Consider the following 27,768-nt stretch of genomic DNA (forward strand, 5'->3'; position numbering starts at 1 on the left):
TCAAGTAGAAAGAATAAAAATGTATTTTCCTTCAGGTTTTAGACTGACACAGCAAGTACAAATCCTTTAGTGCGAGCACTTTACGGCAATTTGGAAATTTAACAAACCCCAAGTGAACGAGCACAAGGTACAAGACTGAATCCTGACAGCTCATCCTGTGGGTCTTCAACTCCGAAGCTGGCTCTAGCCTTGGCTATCTCAATAAAAAACCCCATCCTCCTCCAGTCAGGGTGGCAGAGGGCAGGGAGGACGGGCAGAAGCCCTCAGCATCGAAGTGTGCAGACCCCTCCTAGAAACAATTCTCTAATCGGTCAGTTTGAAGTACACAGAACCGGGTGAGCTTCCAAGACGACAACAGAAGTTGTTTGCCCTGTCAATGTATCTTCACAGTATTTAGACAGTAGGTATGCTAGAATCCAGTCCTGGCTGCAGTCCCTCTGTAACAGATAGGGAGGCAACACCGAACGGGGAAACTCCAGATGAAAGGGGGGGGGGGGAGTCAAGTGAGCAGTTTAAAACTGTTTTGCATGTTTCTTTCCTTTAATTTTACGTTATATGCATAGAGAACCTGACCTATCCCTAAAGGAGCATGCAGCATGAATTGCATTAATAAGCCAAATCAGGCACTGGACTGGAGAAATGCTTTTCAAGTGGATTAAATGACATCAAGTTTTATGAACGAACAATCCTCACGAACCAGGATTTCAAACACAAATAGAGGAGTGACACGTAACAGTCATCTTGGCTGCTTCGGCAGCACATCACCTCAGAGCGCATCTGCTTGGCCTCCAGTACGTTTCTGCGGTACTTCTATCCTTTGAAAACTACCATCAATCCAAAGGCCTATTTGGTCCAGGGTGAGGAAGTACCTCTGAAGTCTCAACACTGCCAAATCTTGCTTTAGAGTGGGATGCACTGAATCTGTAATAAGGATGGAGAAGTCTAGAGGAAGCCATCACAGAACTAGCAAAATGCCACAGTGATTTAACTTAATTAAAATTAACCCATTTACTTATTACATCCAACCCCCTCTGAGAAGTTTATACAGCAAATCAACAGAACATTTTATTTTGGGCATCTCTAGATGTCTGCATGGAAAAGTCAATCAGTTTTCTCCCACCTGTTAGCTCTCCTTGCATTAATGCCMCAGAAAATGAAAGGCAMTCCCATTCTGGGAAGTTATTTCTGAAGGCCAGCACCTGAAGCAAGTTAACATAAAAGAAAGTTGGGCTTAAAGAAGTTGGGCTTTCAAGTGTCGAGTTTCCAAGTCAAGGGCTATAGCATGGATGCGATACAGATGCTGCCACCCTTCACCTGGGAAAAAGCAAAATGGTCAAAAAGTAAGAGCCAGAGTACACCGAATCAGCRAAAGGCGGTCTCTCACAGATGTAGCAACCATCTCAGGCAAGGCAAAAAGGGTGAAAAATAAAAACCAGCTCACTAAAACATTGGAAGAGTTGCCTGCAACAAGGCTACCTCTCTGCAGCCAAAGGGCGCACCCATCTGTATGCCGAAGATTGTGCGTTTAGTCAGTTCCAGCTTTTGCTCATTTATCTTGTCACCTTTTAGTCACAGGCTCAGGCATTTGAAAATACTCATTAAATGCTGCTGAATTTAGAAACTATTCTGACTATCTGGGCACAGGGAGGGGAAAAAGTAAAGGGGCAGGGGCACGCTGGGGGAAGAAATAAGTGATACTAAAATCTAGATTTAAATAGTTCATTTCAAAAAGATTTAGGCAGCTAAAACTAAGAAAGAATTATGTGACTGGAGAGCAAAGAATACAGTAGACACCTAGAAAATGATGGATTTCAAGGTCTTTGCTCTACATGGAATTAACACCATCTTGGTGCCCTCTGTTACTTCTCACCCCATTGCCAGCTACTGGATAAACAGCAGGAAACTGACTCCCGAGTCAGTGAAACGAGTTCAGATCTTCATGTTCCCCTCACGAGCAAAGGACAGTTGAAATTTAGTTAAGGGAGCTATCTCAGCACAGATGAGCTCTCATCTACCGCATGTGCTSTTTAACAGTGAGGAGACTCAGGAAAAAACTTCATATTCCAGTCAATTAGTCTTTGGCAAAGCCCTAGCGAGGCAGAACACAGATGATGCCCACTGGCTGAGGAGAGTCCCCATTGAGTCACACAAGCAAACTCAGCAGAACACGTTAGATTTATCTAAAATCTTGGAAGCCTTGAAGGAAGAACTTCACACTGAAAATGAACAAGGAGAAAAAAATGGATTTAGGAGGGGGCAGCTGGGTGTGTGTATGCTATGCTGTAAACCAGAATGTAGTGCTGTGGCATTGGGTTGAAGCCTCTAGGAGCTAAGCCAGGGGTGCCTGAGACACTCCGCCGCTGTAGCACGTTTCTCCGGGATCAGCTCCAACATAGGTAATAAGAAGTCTGTGAATGCAGCTGCCTCGTCTTGGGACCACTCATATTTTTCCACCAGAACTTCGAAAAGGCCCCAGGGCTTCAGTTTGGTGATGTGCTTCAGATCACCTGAAAACCAAGACAGATGTGTTAAATGCCAACCATAGCAGCAGACCCAAACAGGCCAAGCATGACAGGCTGAGTACAGAAACTGAATACTTTAGCACACGGAAGGCAAAGGTGTGGGGAGGTGCCAAAGGAAGAAGGGATACTAAAAGGTAGGTTTGAACAGCTCATTTCAAAACATTTAAGCTGCTAAAATTGAAGGAAAAGTTTTGTGACTGGAAAGTAAAAAACAKAGTAGACACTTAGAAAGTGTTGAAGGATTTCAAGGTCTTTACAGGGAACTAACACCACCAGCTTGGGATAGTATAGTCCAGAAACAACTCAGATTATCTTTTCAATCTGCTWTTGATGGCTGTTTTAGAAGTGTAGTCCTTGAAGGCTCCCTTTTTCCCTCCTGCTATTTCTGATCCAATACCAGCATATATTAAACTAGGTGAAAAAAATTRTTCTGGAGTCTTAATACATTTCTAGTGTACTTAGAGCTCTAACATTAGCAACATGATAAAATGTCAGATTTTCTGTTTAGGGCAGAGAGTCTCTGCTGGAAAAAGAAAAATTAAAAAAAAAAAACACCCTGGGTTTACCAGCCTGAACAGAGAAGACAGCTGTCTGCTATGTACCCGGCCTCTTCCCTTAGACCAGACTGAAGGGCCTGCAACAGCAGTTATCTTTATCATCTGAAGCAACGTGGCTCAGGATGCAAGGTAGTGTTTAAGTGACTGTTATGCCAGAAATAGAACAAAAGTTGTTTAGAGAAGACTTCAAAGACATGTAAACACCTCTAGCTGACAAAGCTCAGCTATCTGAAGCCRTCTCAAATCTGAGGAGCTACCTATAGAACTGTTCTTCAACTTGTCGCATTTGATCTACACTAAGATGTCAACTACGGGAGATGTAGCATATTTTTAGGAGACAAGAATACCTTAAATTTAGCTGCAGCTTTGCTGAAAAAGCTCTTCATAAAACAGAGAGAAGATTTAAAGATATGTCTTTGTTGAAATCCATTTTTAATTGGTATTTTTAGCAAGGTGCTCCTGTGTTTGGGGGTTAGGAGAAGGTGATATTCACTTGTTTCCTTTTACCTTTCTTGGTGAAAAACTCCTTGGAATATTTTCCTGCCAAAATGAGCTTGCGAGGTATTTTCCCCAGAAGTTCTATGATCAATGCAATATGATCTATATGTTTGCAAAAGAAAGAGACAGTATGACACATCTATACAAGACATCCCCCACTCCACATCCCAGTTTCCTTTTTTGGATGTGAAGACAAAGACACTTAATCTCCTTTGCAAATTACTTTGAGATCCRTAAGTAAGACAAGTTATGAGCAATATAGTTCAGTGCCCGTTGCATCCCAGTGTGTTATTATAACCTAACCATAATCTCAGAGGTATCACTATAAGCATGACAAACATGGCTCAGACACACTGGGAAAACAGAACCTGAAATTAGATTACAAAGCACAAGGAAAAAGACAACACATGGTGGGGGAGGGAGGGCGAAGAGGAAAGGGCCATTCAGAAGCTCAGTAGTCTGAGAAGCAAGATAGAGAGGATAGTGGTAAAAGGTAAATACAAAACAAAAACATGGACTTTCATGGCATGGTGTCTCACTGCAGAACCCTAACCATAGKTGTTCTCTAACATCACTAATTTGGATGAACATCTTTTTGCAAGGAAACTTTGCACTGCAGACTTGAGAGAGAAGGTTCTCATTCTGAAGAAGCCTCCATTGCATCTCATGGCCCAAATTAAGAGGAAAGACTTAAACACACCTTCATCCCGTGAGTAATCTTCTCCAGAATGAGGCTCAAACAGATAGTCTCCTGTTGCTAATTCAAAGGCCTAAACAAACAGAAAGTTTATGTTATACCACTTTAACACACTTGCACATTGTTAGAAGTGTTGCAGGCTGATTCTGCATACCTCTGCATGCCAGAATCAAAGTGGAAGGAAGAGTAACCTGCAAAATACAATACACCTCCAATATACCGCTAACATAACACATTCAAATACTTTGTTGCATTTAAAAACTTCATAGACTCAGAACTGTGATGAGTTCTGGATCATAGTAAAATGGAGAGTTCATATAAGTTTGAAGTGTACAGAATGAAGGCTTTTCACATGCTTAGCCCCTCTTCCCTCTCAACAGCATTTTGCAAAACTTGATATCATGCCCCAACTCTATTTTTTTTTTACTAAGTTCTTTCCCTGTAAAGTTTCAGATGTTAAAAAGACATTTTTCAATGCAGTTCATCTCAGACCATTCATTCTCAGATATGAAAATGTTTTAAATGAGAAAAAAATTGCATTCATTTCTCAATTTACCACTCCTAAATTCCATGATGTATTTAYCCTTTAAGATCTTTATGTATTCACTTTTACTCAAAACAGTACCTATGACTTTCCGTATTCTTAATTTTCTTTAAGGACTGCTGTAGTCAAACTATGGAATTAGGCACTCAAGAGTCACTACTGCATAATTTTGACYGTAAGTTCTGCGGAGACAACATGATCCTACTGCATTCTGTTTTTATCACATTCATCAAAATCACAGCTTGTTTTCTGAGACAGCAAAAACGAGTTCACTGTTTTCCAAGCTTAAAATAGAAAAATGAGCTTTAATTTGTCAAAAAATACAGGAAGGGGACAAAGACACACACTTCTAACTAGACTAAGTTTTTTTTTTTTTTTTAAGTCCTCATATTCTACATTTGTTAGCTATTATGGGAAGAACAGCTTCAGCCTCATGTTAACATTACTCAGAAATTATAAAGTGATTACAAACAAGGCAGAAGATGCATGATACTAAAATAAAGAATTATACTGAAGACATCTGTGAAACAGTGGTGGATGCAGAGGAAAGACTTTTACACAAAACACTTTCTCGTCTTCAGAAYTGCATATTTCTCTTGCTTTTCCATGAAGCATGATCTCAAAGTACAGCTATATTTTAAATATGCCAATGTTATACAACAAAGCCCCAACTTTCAAAGGGAAGGCTACATGTGGCAAAAGATGAAAGAAACACTGACTTCGATACAGAAGCATRGTATTCAGCCAGTCTAGAAGTTGGCTGAATATGCGTTGGTGGTTTTGAGGTCTCTCCGATCCTCACCCCCTGTTCTTGGCCAGACTCAGCTAGTAATTCTGTAGTCTGGAACATACCTGAGTTTCCCAAAATGCCCTGCAGCAACACCTAAAATCCTCCCTGGATGACACCACTCACCATACATGCTGTGCTCCAAATGTCAGCAGGGGTGTTGTACCCTGATCCTATCAATACCTCCAAGGATCGGTATTGTCTTGTCTGGATATCTTCGGTGAAGTGCTTGTGCTAAACAGAAAAAAATGGTTTATTAAAAGGTTAGCAAGCTTTTAAAGGACAAGAATCAATAATCTGGAAGGCCAGAGCAAGCCAAAGCTCATTCCCATTATGTTTCACCTGAATTTTACATCTCAAACAAAACCTGTAGGAATACAAGGAAATATTTGAAGGCTCTACACAAGACATTCCCTCTTAAGGCAGACAGTCTAGCTATTTAGAGGAAAGTAAACAATAACAGCAGAACAGGAAAGACCATTTTAGAAGCTGTACTCTCTACTATCAGGTCATGATAGGTCTGGTAGATTCACCTACTTTAAAACAGATAAGCAACATGTTTGCAAGAGACAGCGCCTCGCCCACTGCCATAAACTTAATGTGGGATTTTGAGTTTGCAACAGTCTAAGATCAAGCATTTTGCCCTTAAAAAAAGAAAAAAAAAGGAAGGAAGATTCTATTCTGCCTATCTGAAATGTCAAACACTTAAGTAGTGCAGCACAAGCTTCGGAGAAAAGATCTATTTGAGTCTCTTTCATGTGCTTATGAATCCACYGAAACAGTTTGACAACCTAATAAACTACAGAACTAGCACATCAGAGCCACTGCTTCCAACCTTCTACTCTAGGGGAGCTACAGGCTGTGCAGAAGTTGTGTATACAGACTGGGGCACATCATGCAGGACCAGAGGCCTCTGAGAAATAATCTAGTGACTAAAGAGGCACCCAGAGCACAGGCTGAAATGCTAGGTTAGAAGACCATTACTTTGTATCCCTCCTTTTTTTTCAACAGTTTCAAAATTATCTCTACTTTTACAGGGAGGTATAAAATAGACTATTTTACAGATTCTTTTCAGTCTTGACCTACTGAGAATGAATTAGTGGGTTTAAGCATGCAATGTGAAAAGATTTTAAACTTACCACCCAGCAAGCATTTCCTAGGTCAGCTATCTTCACTTTGAGCTTATCTGCATTCTTGGGCTCAAGGGGATTAAGAAGGAAATTCCCAGCAGTCGATTTTCCTAAAGGCAATATGCACAACAGCTGATTAAAGCTAAATGGGCAGTGTCACCATCTGTCATTCAAATCCTATAGCCCTCTCCCTACTCAGGAAGGATATTGCTTACTGATCAGAACTTTCCCTTCCCCGAAGCTAGTTGGGAAGAAGAAAAAACAAAACAAAAAAAAAACCCCAAACTGTCTGCACTTTGAGCAAAAGAACTACTAACATTAAGACTCTAAAAGGCTGGTAAACACAGGAAAGAATTAGAATATAGCCAGCACAGGGACTTTCTATTTGTGTTGCACAGTGGGACAACAGGCAAGTGTATGCAAGAGTGGTGCATACCTTTAAAGAAAATGAGATTGTCTATATAAAGACAACCTTTATAAATAAGGGCACTGCCAGAAGCGCATAAGAAGTCTTCCTAAATCCTTGAAGGGGAGTCCAAGTATAATAGCATCTTTTCACCGTAGCCATCACCCATGGCAGCAACACAGACAACTACAAGAGCTGAGGTTTCAGAAAAAAACCTCAACAGACAYGGTAGAGAGCAAAAACATAAAGTCACCAAATTATATCCAGTTGTAACTCTCAAGCAAGCTGGGAGACAGTTTTGAGAAGCAGAAGACACATAGTAATCTTGCAGGGGCATCTGACTGAATAAGGTCCAAGTTTCAGTATCATCAAATTTCACTTGCTCCCTTCTCGTGCTTGAAACTCCACAGCAGCATTGCCACCAGGAAAACACTACAGAAAATTAACACTCCGCCTCAATACAAGTTTTAGTTTCTCCCTTCCTCTCCAAGCAGACAGATATACTTGACTAGATCCTGACTCAAAAATGCAGTGATGGACAGTTTTAAGTTTTAATCAATTGACACAAGTCAAAAAACAAAACAAAAAACCCACTCTCAACTGCAGAACACTATTGTGTGCCATGCTCTCCTGAACTACAAGCTGTGCAGTGTTTTTTCCTGAAAAAATTACACAACAAACAAAATAATTAAACAATCCTCCTTACATCGTATAAGCTTTGTTATGGATGGTTTGTATTTCTGGGAAAACGTTTATTCATCTCGAGTGAGGAGTTACCTTCTCTCCATGATAAGAGCGGAACTATCACAACAGACTTAATTGTACTTACCCATATTCCAACAATCAGTGACAATCTGTGGATTTAAGTTTCTAAATATAAATCACACATGCAATACCTGATCTACAGATGGAAATGTATCTATAATGAAAAAGAAACATACAGTATTTTTAAAGGGGGAGCGCTTATGTGATCTACAGTTAAAACTAAGGCACAAACCCCTCTTAGTTGGAAACTACAAACAGCAGAATGACTTGAGACTGGGACTGTCAGGTTAATTACCCCTGGCAGGGGGTGAAGGCTCAAAGAGGTGGTCCTAATCACAKCAGTCTATAAAATGAAGGTTTCAGTTAATACTCAAGCGCTACAATACAACTCTCCCAGATCAAGGGGGTGGTCCTTTCTCAAAGGGCTCCTCTTATACCTTTGTTCTCTGAAGGACTATTATTCTCATTCTCATCCTCTGATGGTATCTCGGTCCGGATGCTCTCCTGCAAATGGCTGATCTCCTGCTCGCTGTATGATTGCTCTTCGCTCGATGTGGGCTGACAAACCATGGAATCTTCTGAAACTAAGGGCACGAACGAGTCCGACACTGCTTCTTGAGGCCTGGTCTCTGAGTCACCGTTACGTTGATTGTAATTACAACCACGGAAGCTCTCCTCCTTCTGCGTGAGAGGGCAATCGCCACAGTTATTGGCATTATGAAGGTCATCCTCAAGTCGCACAGACCCTTGATTACCAGAGTCTGAGAAGTCCGTCAGTTGTATCACTCCATTGCAATTTATTTCTGGTACGCATTTTTCCACACTACTTTCCATTAGAATAGACTGCTCTTGAACAAGGACTTCAGCTAGAAGAGGGGAAATTAGAAGATTCTTAAAGATAGCAGAACGTCTTAATAAAGTAATGGCTGAAGTTGTTCATGAAGTCTTCAGAAACAGACTGTTTTCAAAATGTAACAGACCACGATCATTCATTAATTCCATTTGTGATAAAAAAAATTTCTAGCCTCTTCAGATTGGTGCAACATAATATACATAAGGTTAAATGATAACAGCAATCTGTACTAAAGAGGCTCACTCTATTCATGCTAGCATGAGTGAAAGAACATTGTGCTGCTCTTGCAATACTTTAGGTCCATACCTGTCTTTTTGTTGACTCCTTCATCTGGCGGACTAACTTTTAAAAGCATTTCCAGAGGGCTCTGAGTTTCCTCCTCCTCTTCAGGCTGTGTTTGCCCAGGGCTTGCTTCCTTCTCCATTTCCTCTATCTCTTGCATTCGTTTCTCTAACAACTCAGCTTGCCGTTTCTGCTTTTTTTTCAACTTCTTTTTCTTATTCTTTGACATTTTGTCTGCCTACAAAGAAACAAGCAGAGRAATACCTCAAACATTTGACTTTGTTTCATATTTCAATAAATCTGGAATGATTCAGGTTTTCATTTATTTTAGGACTGAGGAAGCAGTCTGGGATGAGAACTCTAGGGAGAGAGTTCTCCCAAATACACAGCAGATAAAGTCTTCTGGAGTTGTCTGTTGCCCTATCAGGGCACTTCTGTCCTAACCAGAGACATCTACAATGATCTCTAAACACAACATATTCTGAGACCATGAAAACTGCTGCCACTGCTGGCAATGTATTTGAGATAGAACTACTTACGTCCCCCAGACAGTATTAAACCTGATAAGCGCATTCAAGGACAAACATGAACAAATGATACTTTTCCTTCTAATGTGACTACAATGCTGCTTTCTCTTAAGACTGACCGCAGTACAAAACAATGGAGGAGATAATATAAGTAGATGCATACTTACAGATGAAAGCTATTACACTTACTGGTTTTGGCTGCGGTGCAGTGCTCACTGAAACGGAAAGGAAAATGAAGATAGCAAGTTAGCACGTTTATATAAAAAACTCTGCAACTATGCTACTGTGTAAAGGTAAGGTTTTTCCAGTGTGGTCTGGTGACAAGACTTTAAGAGATCAACAAATGTTTATTTTGAAGCCTTCATTTTCCTACAAAGACATAGCAAGGATAAAAATATTTAGAAAAACGTAAGATGAGCGCAATTAAAATCCCAGATAGTATTTGCTTGACTGATAACCAAAGACTTAAACTTCCTGTCATGCAGCTTCATATACAGCATGAATGATGCATCTTACTGAGAAAACACAAACCAAAACATTAAAATACCAAAGTTAAGGGAGCTTCCCTGACCTAGCCCAGCTAAGCTATGATATGATRGGCTCAGCTAACATTGGTGCTGTAATATTATGACAAACAGAGTCTTCCAGCATGCACTGTAATAGTTCCTGAAACCTGCAGACTGGTACAGACAGAAATTCTGAGAAGGAACATGAAAAATAAGAACGAGGAGCAAAAGAGAATTTGCTCTCTGCTCTTTAGGGATGTCAGCATGTCAAGGAAACTACTCACTGTTCTCTGAACTTCCTAGATGTATGCAAATTGACWACTAACAGGTAAATCATCTTGTTGAGGACTTCTCTAAAATGCAATTCCAGCATCTTGCAGCAAAAGGAGATAAACTTTTGCAGAAAATGTGAGAAGTGCCTCACTTTAAGTGAACTTAAGTACTATTTTGAATGCAACCACATTTTTGCAGGGTGTTTCATAAAAGGCTAACATGCTTTTTAAATGACTGTCCTACTACTAAATCTGTGTCAGATCAACTGCCTTAAAACAGGTGTCAGCATGCATTTATCCTTYCCCCTTTTTCTTATGCAAATGACTAGCTTCCTGAGTGTCATCAAGTTATAACTTATGACTAGCTCCACAATTTACAGCTGGCTTTTTCTGAAGTTACTTGCAGTACTATTCCACCGTACTTAATGCAAAGCAAATGGGACACTTTCCCTTATGAGATTACTTTTTTTTTTTAATTGAGAAGAGGACCAGTTTTCAGTGAAAAAAACAAAAAAACCCACCTGCAGAACCAGATGGTGGGGGAGCCCCAGATCTCTGCCACTCTGTTGCTTCTGCAGCCAACCTACGAATATACTGGTCGTTAACACACAGAAGAATGTTCTCAGGTTTAATATCTGTATGAATGATCCGACACTTTGTGTGCAAGTAATCAAGACCTTGAAGAACCTGCAGATGGAGAGAAACAAACCAACCATTAGAAAAAGCAAAGAATAAGCAAACTGAAAATGAAAAAAAAAAATACAAAAACTGAATTCAATAGCTGCCCAGGATCACTAATGAACTGGAAGGATCTTTATGTCCAAGATTAACTCTTAYGACATCAGTAGTTATTACTGAGTTCCACAAAATTTGGATTTGTATACAGATTTCAACTATGAATTTAAAACACTCTCTTTACCTTCATGACTTCGCTTACCACAGTGAAAATCTAATCTTAATGTCCTACAATAAAATCATGCTTTCTTTCTCTTTCCACCCTCTGATGTAGAAAGATCTTTCTCCTTAAGCAATATAGTAGGGAGAACAGGTTTCTCTTGCTTCTCCCATCATTAAGCGCCACACTTAMTGCAACAGAAGGTATAAAAAGAACTACTTGCACTTGTGAGGAATAAACAGGGTAAGAAGAGGTTAAAAGTGAAGCTGACCTCCCACTGCACCATCATGGTTTAAGTAACAAAAGTATCTGCAGCAGAATGTTTTTGCAGTAGAGAAAGGAAGTATTAATCTGAAAATGATTTGTTGTGTGAGAGGCTATACCACTGATTTTTAATTCTCATTTTCTTGGATTTGAGAAAGGTTTCTCCCTCCCCAATGAAAACTTTCTCATTAGGTTGAAGCAAACAGTGCAGTCTGAACTGGAACATACCTGTTTGATGATCTTTTTGACACAAGGGAGTGGAAGCCCCTGATAATTTGACTTGATGATCCATTTCAGGAGATGATGCCCTAGAACTTCAAAGACCATACAGATATCTGGAACTCGGTCAAGGAAAATGAGCAACATCCTAATCCAATGAGCCTTGAATTCACARGGTTGGGGAATCTATACCAATTATGTGTTTCTATATTAAAAAACCTTCTCCCTTCTGACTAACCTTAGAGCACCTGCATTCCTAAGCAGCACCATTCTATTACACATACATCAGTATTGTTATGCAAAACCTTTAAATATGAAGGSAGAGAGAGAGTTCAGAAGGATGGTGCTAAAGCAGCAGTAGCAGTATCACATCCTGGGTGGAAGCCAGCTGCACAAGCAAATGWGTGTTAGTATTTCCTGCTAGCACTGAAACAGTTTCAAGCTGAGAATATAAGTTTGGAACAATTTATGCTCTTGCCCCAGGCAAGACTTAAACCCAGATCTGTTTCAGCATTACCTCAAAAAATAACTAAATTTCCAGTTGACAAGTCACCCTCAGAACAATTAAGGTATTTTTCCCTTGCTTCTTTACCAGCAAAAGAAAGTTGTTTTTTTTTTTTTGTTTTTTTGTTTTTTTGTTTTTTTTTTGTTTTTTTTTTTTTTTTTTTTTTTTTTAATATACAAGCTGGGACTTCAACAGTGTTTACATTAACTTCTTTTTGTCTGCAGGGTCTGAACAGCTACTCTAGGGACATATTCAGTATTCTGCTTTTGGTTTGGAAGTCAAACTCAGATTTTTATTAGGTCTTCTACGTTGGCAGAAAGCATGCATACACATTTCATAAGAGTGCAAGAAATAYAGTATCAAGTAACAATTTGCTCAATGCTAGGTTCTAGGGATAAAAGCTAACGTAAGAGGAAATACACCACGTGACTACAGTTTTCTAAAAGCTTTAGGAGTTTATAACCTTCAGCCTGATTCTCAAGTACTCTAGTAATTCTCACCAAGATGACGTTCAAGATTCTGCAAAGCAGAAATGCAAAARACTTTCAAATGTAAAGGGTGCATTAAGATTTCCCACAAATAACCCCCTATTAGAAGTTTGCTCACTGATCTACACGGGATTTTCAAAGCAGTACACTCTAAACCTGTTAACAATGTTGGTCAAGACCAAGGTAAAATGCTTCCCTAAATTGAAAACTTCCCTATTATCAAGTTATAGACTGCACATCTCTGCCATCTTTAATGCTTTACTTAAATAAGGAATTTTATTACTAGGCTGCTTGCAGAACTGAGGCATGGGGATAGATGGACACTCCTTCCACGCAGGCACCTCAGTCACTCAGCCATTCAGTGCTGATTTGCAAATGGGATGCAGCCGTCTCATCTCTCAAGTTAAAAGCATGACTAAGCAGCACTGTCTCCACGATTCACACCTACGATGTCAGACCTGTGGACTGAACAATCTGAGCCGTGCAGGTAGCTTCAAGGCCCACAAAAGGCAATCGTTTTGCAACAGACTTCCTCGGGCAGTGAAAGGGTTGCCTGGGTATCGCTCACCAACCTGCGGCATGACAGCAACCCAGGGGACTYCCACCTTTATGAAATTCTTTGCCTTTCTTCCACAAAAGGATACGAGAACCATTAACTCCTGAAATCTTGAAGTCATCTARTAACTGAACCACCCTCTCTTTACTTGGATCATTTGGATCACTGTTGCGGACCTGCAGAGAGAAAGAGGATTAACTTTGCGCTCCTCAGGGCAATTGCTAGGTAAGAATGTATTTTTGGAGTGCAGATCTGCTGCACTAGTAAGTGCTAAGGCCCCTACCCAACTTCTTCTCAAGTAGATGATCCAAAAGACCAAGCACATTACCTGACTAGTGTGAACTCCAAAAACAAATTAAAAACAAAGCCCACTCTTAGGCACTCACCGATTTTAGCAACTTGATTTCGTCCAGTGCCGTTTCTGTATAGTGCTCTGCACTCTTCACTACTTTCATTGCTACAAATCTCTTCCCTCTAAGCACACACGGTAAATAAATTGGAGACGTTAACGCTTATACAAAGAAATTATTCTCAAGGATTAACCTAATTCTCTTAAATAATAGCTTTTATATGCAAGACTCAAGTGTCATGGAGAAATAAAATTTAAATACTTTTTTGAAAATTGTCTTTGGGTCTCCTCCATACATCAGTTATTAATTTTTCATAAAACAAAATAACAGGTCAAACTGCTGAACACAAGGAAGTTATCATTACCATATAAATGGCTTGTCCTGTTAACCYTAACTCCCCTCCATATACTTGCAGGCATGATATCAAAAGAAAATTCTGTATTAGGATAGTTATACTCTCCTAACCTATGGATTAGGTACATTTTGTGCTTTTATCTAAATATAAGCAAATACTTTCTGATCATGTTTGTGCAACTCTCAGGCATTCCTGTCAGAAACACAACCTAAATAGAGACTTACTGGATGTCCCAAGCTAGCCATACGGTGGAGAAGTGGCCCCATCCAAGCTTTCGGATCACATGGTACCGCCCGTTAAAGAGATCTCCTATTTTCACAAGGTGATAGCCACCTAGGGGGGGTGGGAACAGTAGGAAGTTGATATATCAAGAGATCACACAAGTGCTGGAAAAAAGGTACGTGGAACAAGCACCATAACATGAGGCACATGCATTTCATCGTTTTAAATGTTTAATCATACCCAATGCAATTAGACAATTTCTTGCTAGAACAAACATACATTGTATGTTAAGGCAACAGTGGTGAAGAGCTCTGGAGTTGACAGAAAAAACATTCTTTCAATATAACTGAAGTAGAATGGCTGACTTTCCCTCCTTTCAATGTAGAAGATTATTACTGTAGTATCTATCGTTCATCAGGCTAACAACCTTTGAAAACTGCAGCTCAGCAACAGATTAAGACCCTTACAGCTAAATCTCAACACTGCTTTTGTATACTCTATCCCCATGAAGAATACTCCATCCTGGACCCCAAAAGAGTTTCCCTTGCTTCTGCTTTCCTGACTGAAAAGCACTTCAACATTTAATATCACAGCTGAAAACTGGAGAGTCCCCTCCCTTTATCCCCACGGAGGATCCCTCCCTGTACCCCCAGTATCTCTTAGTTGGCAACCAGGTGGTCCCAGGAAAAAACATGACTGAAGTATGAAGATATGAAAAGAAAGAAAAGGATGCAAGGGAAAGAATGAGACTAGAAAACAAAATAGAGCAAAAAGCTCTGTAATTGTTAAGGCACAATTTTTTGACAGAATCTGGGAATTATCCCTAGATTCCAGATGCTTAATATTTCAACTGTGGTCAGCAAATACCCACAAAACACATGCTTTGCCCGAGGAGATTTATCTCTCTCGRCTGACTGGTTCACAAACAAAGCATACATGTAATTGCTATCAATTAGTTCATTAGCTCAAGTAGCAGGAGTCCCTTCTCTTCACTTAAAGGTTTCAGCCGCAATAGTGACAGCGRCATAGATCACTAATCCACAGTACGGCATTTCTTCTTCCCATTTGCTTTACAACAAACAAAAATCCCACAAATACTTGGATAGCACGTTAAAATTTAAGCCCTTCGAAGGCAAGCACTGAAGTGTAAGAAACATTACAGTTGAAACTCCCCGTGCTATTTTTACTTTGCATTTTTATACATATGAACAACCTGTTCTCCCTTTACCTTATCCAATACATCCATAAATAGTAAGTAACCACAGAAGCAGACTTATAAAGTGATTGGAAGATTGGAATTGGGGGCACACATTCAAGCTTCAGCTAGTTCTTCAGTTAAAATATACTATCAGCATTCTTTTTTTTAAAGACAGCAAATGCTTTGAAAAAAGCCTGACCCTTTTGGTATTGAATTAGATACTTTGATACTTCCATCTGTTCTGTATCTCAGTTTCTATCTGAGAAACAGAGGTACGATATTTACAGACACGCATATATTTAAAGCATGGATACTAAGATGATTTTAAAAATCACTTTCCAATTCTTCCTTTTTTTATTTTTCTTTTTTAAATACCAACTTGCTTTTACTGTTTTCAAAACAYCTATAAATCCTCTAGCACAGAGGAAAAGCTAACATCATTAAGTTTTCCAACTCAAGTCTTGACTGATAACATTTTTCAAACTAACCAAAAATAGAAAAAAAAAAAAGAAGCAACCATGGAGCATAGTTTTATCACCTGCTGTTTCAAAAAACAYTTAAAATAAACAAAGAAATTGCATATCTTCACTCCCTGTAGCAGACAGGGAATCAAGGAGAATCTTTAGATTACATTGAGCAAGCTGACCTTAAACAGGCRAGTCCTCACCTTTACAATAATCGTTTGGATCCTCCTGTTCATCATCATCTGATCCTAGAATTTCTTCCTCTTGTTCTGGAGGATCGTTCTCAGAATGAGCAGCAGGGCCCCGATGCTGAGTGTCAGGCCTGAAAGAGAATACATTGCAAGTCTCACTTGTGTTGAACTTTAATAGCTTACGTTTTACGTGAGGGATTGCTGGTACTRGAGGAGACGCAATATTCAGCCTTCAAAAAAAAGGGCTTCCATATTTATATGCTTTTATTCCTAATCCAGTATCAACRTCAATATAAACAATTTTTCACATACTAGTGAGAAATATAAAATGYATCTAAAGCATTAAGTTGTAGCAGAACAAAGAAAAGTCCAGGCGGGACAATGAATTAAAACCTACCAATCCCATCAAAATATCAGTCCCTTTGAAACCCTTTACTCATCACTGAGGATTTTTTAAAGTTTTAAGATGACATCCCATATAAAATCTGAAGATTTAAATGCTGATGCATGTTATTTTAAAGACTAATACCAATTAATGCTTACACCTTCAAAAACATTAAATTGATATTTCAGAACTTGTGCCCTTTTTCCCTTTCACATTGCAGAGATGAAAGGCACAGTTAAYCTTTCAGCTTCTAACACCTTAGAAGTCTCTCTATCACTTGATACCGCCCTTGACYACTTCTGCTCTCAGGCAGTACGGTACCTTTCTAGTTTGTCTTGTCATTGAATATCTAAAGTTTGTTAGAGTGCTATCCGCATTGCATGAACTATGGCGATTGGGATRTATTGTAAAGCCTTCCGCAAACTCGTCATTGCAAGGGATAGAAATCAGGCACCCAGGTGGTGTATTTCACCCTACATTCATAAAAAAAAAAAAAAAATTGGGGGTGTTTTAACTTTTCACAGTATGTGCTACTCTAAGCTCCTGCATGTGAAGATCATGTCGGCAAAGGCACTCTATTACTCTCATGCATTAAAATTACACTTGGTTTACCCCCCTTCCCCCCCCCCCCAAAAAAATCTCCCATTACTCTTCCCACGTTAGTCCTTCATGGCAGCACACTGCCTACAACCAATATCAACAGTTCCTGGCATAATATGAAACRAAGTAAACAAAAATTAATTCCCTACAGAGTTATAAAGCCTTAAAGAGAAAGGTTTTCACAAGGGTTTTGCACAAAATGAGCATTTAAAATTAACAGTGCCTGTAGCCGAGTTACATTAGCAAGATTTAATAGCAAAGTGCTGCAAGATATCAGCATTAAGCTTTCTTCTCTTAGAAATATGACATAAAAAAAAGGCTGCAGTCATCCAGAAAGGTAAGTGACCAACAATTTATTTCTTTATACCATGCCATACAAGSACAAGATGACATTCTTTACAGTGAGCTTCCCTGGCAGTGTGAATTAGCAGAAATTTCTTGTATTAAAACTATTGTTCCTGTAAAGTAGTAGATGTAACTGATGCATTCCARAACTATTACAGATTCAACTTTCCTTGGATGCAGTTTCTATAGTTCACAACCCACCTGGAGTCATGTGCATCACATCATGGCCATGCCAGCTAATCTGGAACCGTACGACAAAATATTTCAATTTTTAGTAGTTACAAACACAAGGCAYGTTCAGCTTCTACCCAAACATGCAATTTCCTGAGATTTTAACCTTTTAGTATATTAAAGCCATGTAATTTTAAATATCCACAGAGCATGAAAGAGACAATCACTCATTCCCATCTGTAAATGRCTTCAGGTCCAGATTGATCATGACTTAATTTGAAGTTCATTAAAGTGAAGAACAGCTACAAAAGCCATCCCAAGCATAACTGTATCACCAGACACTTACTTTAGGTTTGCTGTAAGGTTTTGTAAGGCCTAATGATTTTCAGACTCAAAAAAAATCAGATAAGCAACAGTGTTCAGCAGTCTGGAACTACACGCCAAAAACTGCCAGACAGTCCACGACATTGCTGTCAGGCTAATGGGAGATTTATCAACAATCTTGTTGAGGGTTGATGAGGGCAGTAAAGAAACTGCAAAAAATAAAATCTTAGAGGTCAAGTCAAAAAGCTACTTCAAAACTGCAGCATTTCTTTAGAACTGAGCTGTGAACAAACTCACAAACCCTCCCCAAATGAGGGCAGGCAGCAAATGCAAGAGGAGGAAATGGACAGACCAGCTGAAGGAGAAACTGGATGCTAAGAATTACCAAATTGTACAGATAGCATAAAGAGGACTAGAACAAAGAATTACACAGAAGGGAGAATTTAAATCCAGTAGCCACACCCATAGCACAAGAACCRGAGTGCAATTCTCTCCAAAGCCATTTCAAGTTTTTCCACTATTGTAACTGTGCAAAACACAGGGGATCAGAACAGATTCAGAAGGACATTCATCCCAAGAATCACTGGTGTAGACAGTAATGTCACACTATTCTGTGGTCACAGTGCTCTTCAATAATAGTAACTGCATGCATGAAGGAAGAAGTTACTGGAAGCACTAAAAAAAAAAAAAGAGAGAGAAAAAAATCATTCTTTCGTAAGCTGTGTGTACCTCCCCAGAGGGAATCCGCAAATCATGCTGTTGACAGCGCTGTCTACGACACATCCTCTAGCCTACATCCRAGCCTGTCCCGGGGATCTGAAATGCATTCTTACGAAGCCTTTCRCTTGTGTATCATATTCTACTATACCAACTAACCTAACACATAGCCATATTCAGCTTGCATATGTTTCATCAACACTATTTCCTTTCCAAATCACCTCCAAAACACATCTCATTCCTTTGCCTTCCTGTGAAGATTCATTAGATGTCATTTGATCCCACCACCCTCTTCCCCCAAACTAACCATGTCAACTGCAGATTGGGATTAAAAAAGGGTATTAATCAGTGCAGAATATGTATTAATACAAAAAAAAAAAAAAAACACTGACAAAACCACAACCCTCATGTCTGCATCCTTCACTCAGACAGTAGTCTGCTAACAGGCACAAAAGGCTGCTAAAGAGAGCAAAAGAGATCCAAATCCTGTATTTAAAGACAGCTGAAACAGCTGTCACTCATATTGCAAAATGTCGATAAATTATATAAAAAGCTCACAAAAAATGGTTTCAATAATTTACACTTCAAAAAAACCCAACAGTCTTAGGACTTGATATATATCTACCTCTATTCTACTTAAAAATATCTTGGTCACCCTTTACTTATGCTGCCTCAACGCTCTAATTATTACATAGAATTAACTGGATTTGCAGCATCTCTCTACATCTATACAGTAATATTTTGCTCAAGAAAAGACAACATGGAACAGAAATGCTTTAAGGCAAAATGCTAACTCTTTTACAGAATTCGTGTGAATTTATATTTAGAGACCCAAAAAAGTCCTTGCTCTCACAAATGCCTGAACTGCAATTCACACACAACAAAAAAAATAGAGGCTAACCTACCTGCACGAAGCACGGCCTCCCATTGATAAAGGTATCCCTGAAGACAGTCCAATAGTTTTCGAAAGAGCCATTAAAAATGAGATGGCAGACTGTTCAGGAAGCGGAGGCACATCAAATGCAGGCTGAGGGTTGGTTCTTTTTGAASGCAGCAAAGCTTTGTGCGAGAGCAACGGAGGAAAGGGATTTGCCTCCACCACCTAGCTGCAGATGCACAGCACTGCATTGCAGGTACAGGGCCTTGCAGCAAGGCTGGGGGTTGCTCTCAGCTGATCTTCCTGCAAATTCAGTTGTGTTAGGGGTTGAACGTAAATAGATTCAGCTCATGCTCTTGAAGTTTACCTGCTTCAATCTTCCCTCTAATGAAATTAGAGATTCAGTTGAATACCTTGTTTCATCTTCCTCAACAAGCTGGTTTTATTTGCCTATTTAACAGTCCACTAGATTCAAAGCTCTGACGAATGCAAAGTTTGCAGCAATTGCCAGCAGTCCAACCCTTTTGATACAGAAATACCAGCGCAATCACACAGGAGAGGAAGGATGTTCAAAGTAAAAACAAGCTTTCTGAAGTAATTCCAAACCTCTCCATCCAGAGATACAAGAAAAACTTATCCTTTATGCCTAAAGGTGACAAAACAGTGGGAGAAGGGTCAGATCTCCACCAGATCTTAAAAAAGAAAGWAAGCAAGCTAACTGAATATTCCTCGCAGCAGCAGGCAATTAATATCTTCCTCCAGTGATGTACAAGAATCACCAGCCGTTTCCTGTGCGTGTTTACCCTGCTGGTTTGTGTAAGTGATAAGGAAACAGGTCAGCAACAATGTGATGTTATGAAGTGATAATTTAAGAGATTCTCCGCTATGGAGAAAGGTTTGTCAGTGAAAGACACTCCAAAACTGGCTCTGCAGCTTTAAACAAACAGGCCTACAGAAGAATTGGATTTTCCACAACAGCCAGTATTTTGCTCCACATTGACTAAATAATCACGCAACCCCTCCGTTCAGCTTCTCTTCACAGTAGAGACGGTAACAATTATTTGCAGCAACTGGGATTTCATTCAATCACTCCTTCCTTACAAGGCATCCAAAGAGTTTGGGGGAAAAAACAAGTATTTTTGCATTCTCTTGCCAGTTTCCCACCGAATCCCTTATCTGGTCCACACAGTGAAAAYGAGGCAAAAATGACATTAAGAAGCCTTGATCACAGTGCGCACTCTTGCAGATCCACTAGCAACGGGAGGACAAGAAGAGAGATCGCAATGACAGTCATGCCGACCGGTTTGCATTGCACTGCCTGCACTGATGTTCCTTACGCTGCTTGCAGTGGAGGGACACCAGCAGTAGGCCCTTTGAAGTTCTCTGTAAATTAGTAGTCAAGAGATTAAAACAGCCAAGCCCTAGCATGAAACTTCACTGTCAAAACTCAGAACTTGTTTTCTCCACCTCAGTAACTTACATAAAATGCTTGACAATAGGTTTTCAGTTCTCCTATTTAAGGGCATTATGTATAAGTGACTTCCAGTATTTCCTGTACAAAACAGAACAGTTTTGAAGTAGTATTTTTCCTAATCCCTCAAACATTAGAAATACTATACATACTACATAGCTACTTGCTTAGGAGAGGTATAAACGTGGACCCCTTCTGTCCCCAAGCAGGGAKGGTAGCACATGTTTAATCCAAACTGCTTTTGTCATTCCTATCATCCTGTTAGATGTGCCAACGTTTTTGCATACACAGTCTCTCCTTATTCCTCTCTTCCTTACCTCAGTTTTCCCTTCCCTTTGTATTTGCAGATATGAATCCCATCTGTAGATAACTAAGGACAATTGCTTTCCTAGACGATTTTTAAGAAGCCTGCAGCACCATCTTTATAAACATTGTCACTCCTTATTTGGGAGATCAAGTTACCTACATAAGACTTACATCCCCAAATAGATTTCAGTTCAGTGAACTTAAGACTAATCCAGGTCACACTGCAGGCGACACAGATAAGAATACCAAAACATACTTTGCAAGTCTTGCTAAAAGTTGTGTTGCTTTCCATCTTAACCATCCAGCCAGTGATTTTCATGACTGCATACCCACTGCAGCAAGATCTTGTTTCAAGTGTTATGTCAGCATTTAGAATTTCTCTCCTATTTTCACATCTGTGCGCTGAAGACAATGTCTCTTTAAGGGAAGTATGCTTGCCAGACTACATCTCATTATTATTCCTTAGTGCGCCTGCAATTTCAAGATCATGTTAAGGCACATCTAGTCTGAAGAACGACTGCTTCTGTTGCCAGCCCCTAACGTGCCTATATGCAAGAGATCCACAGGCAAGCCTAGTAATTCAGTAAATAACTGTTTAGATTTAAACTTGTAGTATAAATTCAGGTCTGAAAAGTACTTTCTTGCTTATATGCACTTTACCCTTTCTGCTCAAAGCATATTTAAGTATTTGGGGGTGGGGGAATTTGGGGAAATTATAAGTCATATTTTGTGTAATCCACATTATTTTGTAATTACATGCAAATCATTCACTCTCCCATTCATATTTTTCTGAATAAAGAAAGAACTGTCATTTTCTGCCAGTAAGGCAGATCTGCAATACTTGAAGGCCAATTATTCCAGTGCTATAAACTTACAGGAATACCATTGTTGAGAACTTAGGAGAACTGGAGATAGTCTAACATTCAGTTTTGAAAGAACTGAACTCAGAGGCACCAATACATACTTTTGTTTAGTAGATCTGTGGGAGTTCAATTTGAAGATAAGTCATAATAAATTTCACATAAGAATGGTACTAATGTACAAATAGTAAAGGCAATTAAGTCTCTTGCTCCCAATACCTACTCCCCCATGCAAGTACTTAACAAGTTGTTTGCAGAACTGTCTGCTACTTCAGCTCTACAAACTGAGGGACCTCCATGGAAACCAGCAGAGCTTTAAGTTATGTTCTGTCATTCTAAAGTCTAACAATCATGTCTGTATTTGAATGAAAAATCCTGTGGGCGAGGCATCAAGTTCTGACTCTACTTTAAATGTACATTTAAAATATTTATGAAATTTGTAGCACTGGTATTAACTACGGAAGAAAAACGAGGAAAACATAATTCAAGGTCTTGATCCCAGCAAAGTTTTCAAGAAGGAAGCTGAGGAAGAACCAGAGAGCACTGTCCTAAGCCCAASGCTTTCCAAAGAAAGCAGAAGAGTCACATAAGCAAGACATACAATAACAAACTTAAAAAGTATCAAAAACACTAGGAATTTTCTGCTTCCCAGAGTGAATAAATTCTTCATCTGTCTTCATCAAGCCATTCTTTCAGTTTTTTTTCCATTGAGGAGAGGAAAGAAGGAAGTGAAGCTCCACTTCATGTCAAGAGGCTGGTCAGAGAATTACAGATAACCGTAATCCAGCTGCTTCTTGAAAATACTAAATATTGCACGCATTTGGGAAAGGGAGGGGAACCAAGACAGCGGCACTGTAATTAACTCAACTCTGCTCTTGCTCTCCCTCTCGTGGTACAGAGAACTTGAGGAACTCTTCAAAGTCCAATGAAAGTCYATCCCCCCCATTCACCAGAGCCCATGAAAGATCACATAAATTAAGCAGCACACCCAGAAACAGAATACTACAGCCAACCTACATTTTTCAGGACAAGTTACATACTGTAACTGTATGGCTACCATTACCTTTGCAGTTATTCATGCTTACCGTAACAATTCATGCTTTGAGGCGTGAACAATTCAATAGCCCTTATTCCCCAAGCACACAGAACTGTTGATTTTGTACATAAGTGCACCAACTTCTTGCTGAAGCAATACACTAGACTAGATGAAATGCTATTTTTATTGGGGTTTGCCAATTAAATACCTGTTATCTGGACATCATACAGGCTCGTAGGCTGGTTCCAGTAACATATTTATGTTTTTCATGCCAGAGAAAATGAACTAGAATACAGAAACAGACAAGAAACTGAACAAGTAGTTCAGTTGCTATAACCGCTTTGAATTTGGATATTATTTAGCTTACTTTTCAAGTCATGTATCTTAAGCTCAGCAGTATACTAAGGAGTCATTCTTCCTAGCACAGAGAGAAGAGTATGATCTTCTGAATGTCTGCAATATACAATGCAGATTAAAAAAAAGAAAAAAATTACAGACATAATTGCCAGCAAAATATTAACAGTCACAAGTATCTAATTCCATTTAAATCACTGGAGCCACAGCTAAAGCATAGCTACATTTGTATTTTAGTTTAGACAATACACACTTCTGAAGCAAATCTCTGATCTTCCTCATTGACTGGGCTTTGGTTCACATAGTGCAGCAGTCTTGCATGATAGGAAATGAGTATCTCTTTGACAAAACTATGTAGATTATGTGCCCCAGAATCACTTAAACCATCACTAATGAATGCTCTGTCCAGACTAGAGCTAATTCAAAGCAACAAYCTCTTTGAAACAGTATGTGGGGTTTAAAAAAAATGAAATAAAATAATAATAATAAAAACACACACACACAACCTTCTCCCCCAACCTTTTAAATTCCTGTTAGTCTGCACTGCTTCCTACTACAGACACTACTGTAATGCAGTAAGGGATTACAACAACTACACATGCAATCTGTTCTGTGCTATGGGACCTGCAAAGCAAGAAGCAGCCACCTTGTGGCCAAACAAAAGCTTAACTCGTTGAGRTATCCATCCCACCCTTCTCTTAGGGGATTCATGAAGTTCCTCCATCCAGCACTGTGCATAAAGTACCAGAATATAAAGCTTCAAGAGAACTGAAATTTCTAAGACAAAATTTAAGACAAGAACTATTCCTAGAAAAACACTGCAGCTCCGTGGTCTTCCTAAGGACCAGTACAAATATTACCAACAATGTTTGCTCAGCAATACTGAGCTCCAGYGAGATCAGTAACTGCTTTAAACAAAGAACTGCAAAATCTCTTGTATTTCTGACCATCAGGCAAAACTAWCTATCTGAAAATACCCCACAAGATCTATCCATCTGAAATGCTACTGGTCAAACTTTTAATAGTTTTAGTACGAAAAAAAAAAACTTGTAAGCATACAAGCTCCTTTTACATATATAAAAAAAGTTTGTTTTTTTTGGTGTCTTTGGGAATTAACTGACTCACAGTGCCCAAGATMGTCACACCTCTCACCCATGAAGTGATAATATATCACACACTTTCCAGGTAAGTTTCAGACACAGTTATCTTTTGGCAACTACACACATTGCAATAGCCTACACATCAAACTTTCAATGTCCTACTAGCCACTTAAGATTTGACATGCACATTTCCTTACATATTCTTAACATTAAGATGACCACCAAGCAGAAAGTCACCTCTCATCTTCTAAAAATAAYTTAGATTAAAGCAGTTCCAACTCCAATTCCCTGCCTTTTTGACAGAAAGGACTGAGATAAGAAGAAACTGAAACAAGTACTTCRCTCAAGGCCACAAAGCAGCCCAGTGACAGTCAACATCAGCACTCAGGATCTCCCTATATTTCGGCTTGCTTTTTGTCCCTCCAAGCCACTCAGCTGTCACTCTCCTGTCGTTCCTCCTCCTCAATTCTCACCGAAATGAGAGCTCGGCCAAAAGGTGCACAGCCACATTACTCTTCCAACTCCACAACAGTACGCATACGACAGAAGAGCAGGTTAGACAAGTAGAACTTTTCTCAGCCAAGACTTCATACAGACAATCTGATGATTCTTCCAGGTTCCCAAAACATTTGGGGTAGTTTCACTGGAGAAGGAATACACAGGTTCTCATCTGTTATTCATATTACCAAGAATCTTTTGCCTGCTCTCTTTCAGCAAAAGAATACATTTGGATCAATGCTTTTGCTCTTCCACCAATGTCAAATAAACCTTAAGAAGGGTACAAAGGAAGAAAGAGGAACAATTTGAAATTGTAGGAAATAAAGAACTTTTTTTCTAATGGGGTGGTCAACAAAAAATCTTATACATGGAACTGTAATTAGCACTTAAGAGGGTTTTATTTAAATAACCCATTTAGTTTGGTCTTACCTGAACCTAAACAGCAGCAATGTTAACTACTGAAAGCTGGAAAACAGATAACTTTCAAGTTTTGCACTTTGCACAGTCAATTTTCATTTGTTCTGACCTTTTTTTTTTTTTTTACATCTGTTTTTTCCTCTCTGTTTTTTAATCAGACTGGATTGATAGTAAACTTGAAGCAGGTGAGCAGGTGTAGTTCATTTCTAAAGTGAAAGATAATTTGAATTACTCCAAATCTCTTCAGAACATTCTTTGCATTGTTATACTTACCTATAATGAGATAACCCTGAGTTTTAGAAAGTATAAATTAGTAATTATTTAAAGTTTTTATCCTTTTTTACTGTCTTTCATACAGAAAAAATTACAAGTGTATAATCCAACCAACTACCATTGAACATTAGATATTAAAAGGACAYTGCATGTGTTTCAGGATGCAAGTTTAGATTTTATGAAAAAAAGTCCTACAAGAACCCAGTTAAGCTGATTTTAGAAGCTTTAACTAGAACGGCTTTGCATTTAAAYAGCATAAACCTTGTGGTACTGCGCCCCTAAATTAGGGGCTTACACCACGCTCTTCTCACTAACACAGAGCACGATGCACAAGTAAGTCTCTAATTTCTGAGGYAGTATCTAGTAAACCTATGATACTAGGAAACAGAGTTGAGAAAGTAATTTAAGAAGATAAGCACAGCATTTTACAAGTAGTGTGATGGCCTACTCAAAGCAAGGTTAGCAGCAAAATCAACAGCTAACCAGCAATGCTGGTAAGTATCAGTTCTAGGATTTTTAAAATACATGCCAGAACTGAAAGTCATCATTCAGAAGTTTCAGGTTTTATACAAAAAACAGTCTTACCAACTGCAACTATAAACTCTGTTGGTAGCGCAAGTATTGTTTGTCTGCAGCTGGACAAAGAAAGTAGGCAGGCATAATTACATAAATGATTATTCATTCAGAAATTAAGGCACACAATACTATACAAGCAGAAAAGGCTCTTTAAAAATGTCCTAATGCTATCTTCAAGGCATCTGGTGGTGTCTACCAAGTAACACAAATACATACACACACAAACACACACATACATCTCTCAAAGTTTCATTTAATCTTCCTCACCTCTCAGAGCCCATCTCAAACCAACCACATCCTTACTGGAGACAAAAATCGACCAGAAATTTGAAAAAAGAAGAAATCCCTGTGATCTGTCAGAGGAAATGACTAAAGAATACGTTACTCTAAGCCTAAAAAACCCCATCCAGCCCACCCCTCCCCAAGCCTCGGCAAATACCTTTGATTCCCAAGCGCCGGCAAGTATAAAATCTCATAAGATACCAGAGCTTCCGCACAAAGAAGCRGCAGCATTTTACCAAGCATATGTGGCTGGCTCTAGGATTCACACCACCTTTCACTAGAAAGGAATCTGTTAGCAGCACTGAAAGCATTCTGTTRCAAGTCATTGTTTAATATTATAGTCCAGATCTTTTAAATTTTTCCCCCCCATCTGCACCCAGAAGCTCACAACACAAAGATCTGTGAAATTCCTGCAGTGGGAAAGAAGCTGCCCAAGAGCATTACAGAAAGAAGCAAACGGGACACTGTAACATTTCCAGGACAAGATTAAGGGAAAAAGAAAAAGAGGAAGAGYAGAGGAGTCCAGAGAAGCCGGTTCCCGCAGCCAGCGGGCCCGGGAGGGTTTGGGGACTCACGGCAGAGGCAGCTCGGCCCGCGGGGCACAGCGGGAGCGGGCGGCGGCCGGCGCTGCTGCCGTCCCGGGGAGCCCCGGCGGTGGCAAAACCCGCAGCCCGACCCCGGCGCCGCGAAACAGGCCCTGCGGCGGCACCCACGACACCCGCGGGCCGCCGGCACGGCCTGACGGAGCCGGGGCCGCCACAGCGCCGCGGAGCCCTTTGCCCGCCGGGCCTAACAAAGCGGCGGCGGAGCCGCGGCGCCCCGGGCTCCCTGGGCGGGAGGCCGCGGCCGCACTTACTTCCTCTGGGCCTTGTCCTTCTTGGCTTTGGTCCGCTTCTTTCGGGCCTGCAGCGCCAGCACTGCGGGGGGAAGGAGACAGAGAGGGGCGTGAGGGGCGGCGGGGAGCGGGCGCGGCGCGGGGGCGCGGCGCGGCGCGGCGGACACTCACCTTTCCGCTCCATGGCCGCTAGCGCCGGTAGCCCCGGGTGCCCCGCGCGCCTGCGCGCTGCGCCCGTGCCGTGCTGCGCCGCGCCAGGCCGCGCCGGGCGGAGCATGCGCGGTTTGG

At 40.1% G+C, this 27,768-nt stretch overlaps 1 protein-coding gene across 1 annotated transcript; it reads right to left on the bottom strand.

The window, feature by feature from the left end:
- Positions 1-27,750, bottom strand: SRPK1 (SRSF protein kinase 1). The gene is made up of 16 exons (XM_085302247.1): positions 27,652-27,750; positions 27,502-27,562; positions 16,066-16,184; positions 14,203-14,311; positions 13,660-13,747; positions 13,362-13,449; positions 11,734-11,840; positions 10,868-11,033; positions 9,758-9,783; positions 9,066-9,279; positions 8,344-8,772; positions 6,745-6,845; positions 5,732-5,839; positions 4,278-4,347; positions 3,587-3,679; positions 1-2,507 (listed from the first exon to the last, which is right to left on the bottom strand). Exons 1-16 carry the CDS (start codon positions 27,662-27,664, stop codon positions 2,323-2,325), a joined length of 1,977 nt encoding a protein of 658 aa, XP_085158373.1. The 5' UTR covers positions 27,665-27,750; the 3' UTR covers positions 1-2,322.
- Positions 27,751-27,768: the final 18 nt, after the last annotated feature.

Source organism: Rhea americana, unplaced genomic scaffold (assembly GCF_003343005.1).
Source record: "Rhea americana isolate MKP2758 unplaced genomic scaffold, rheAme1 scaffold_189, whole genome shotgun sequence".
NCBI classification, from domain to species: Eukaryota; Metazoa; Chordata; class Aves; order Rheiformes; family Rheidae; genus Rhea; species Rhea americana.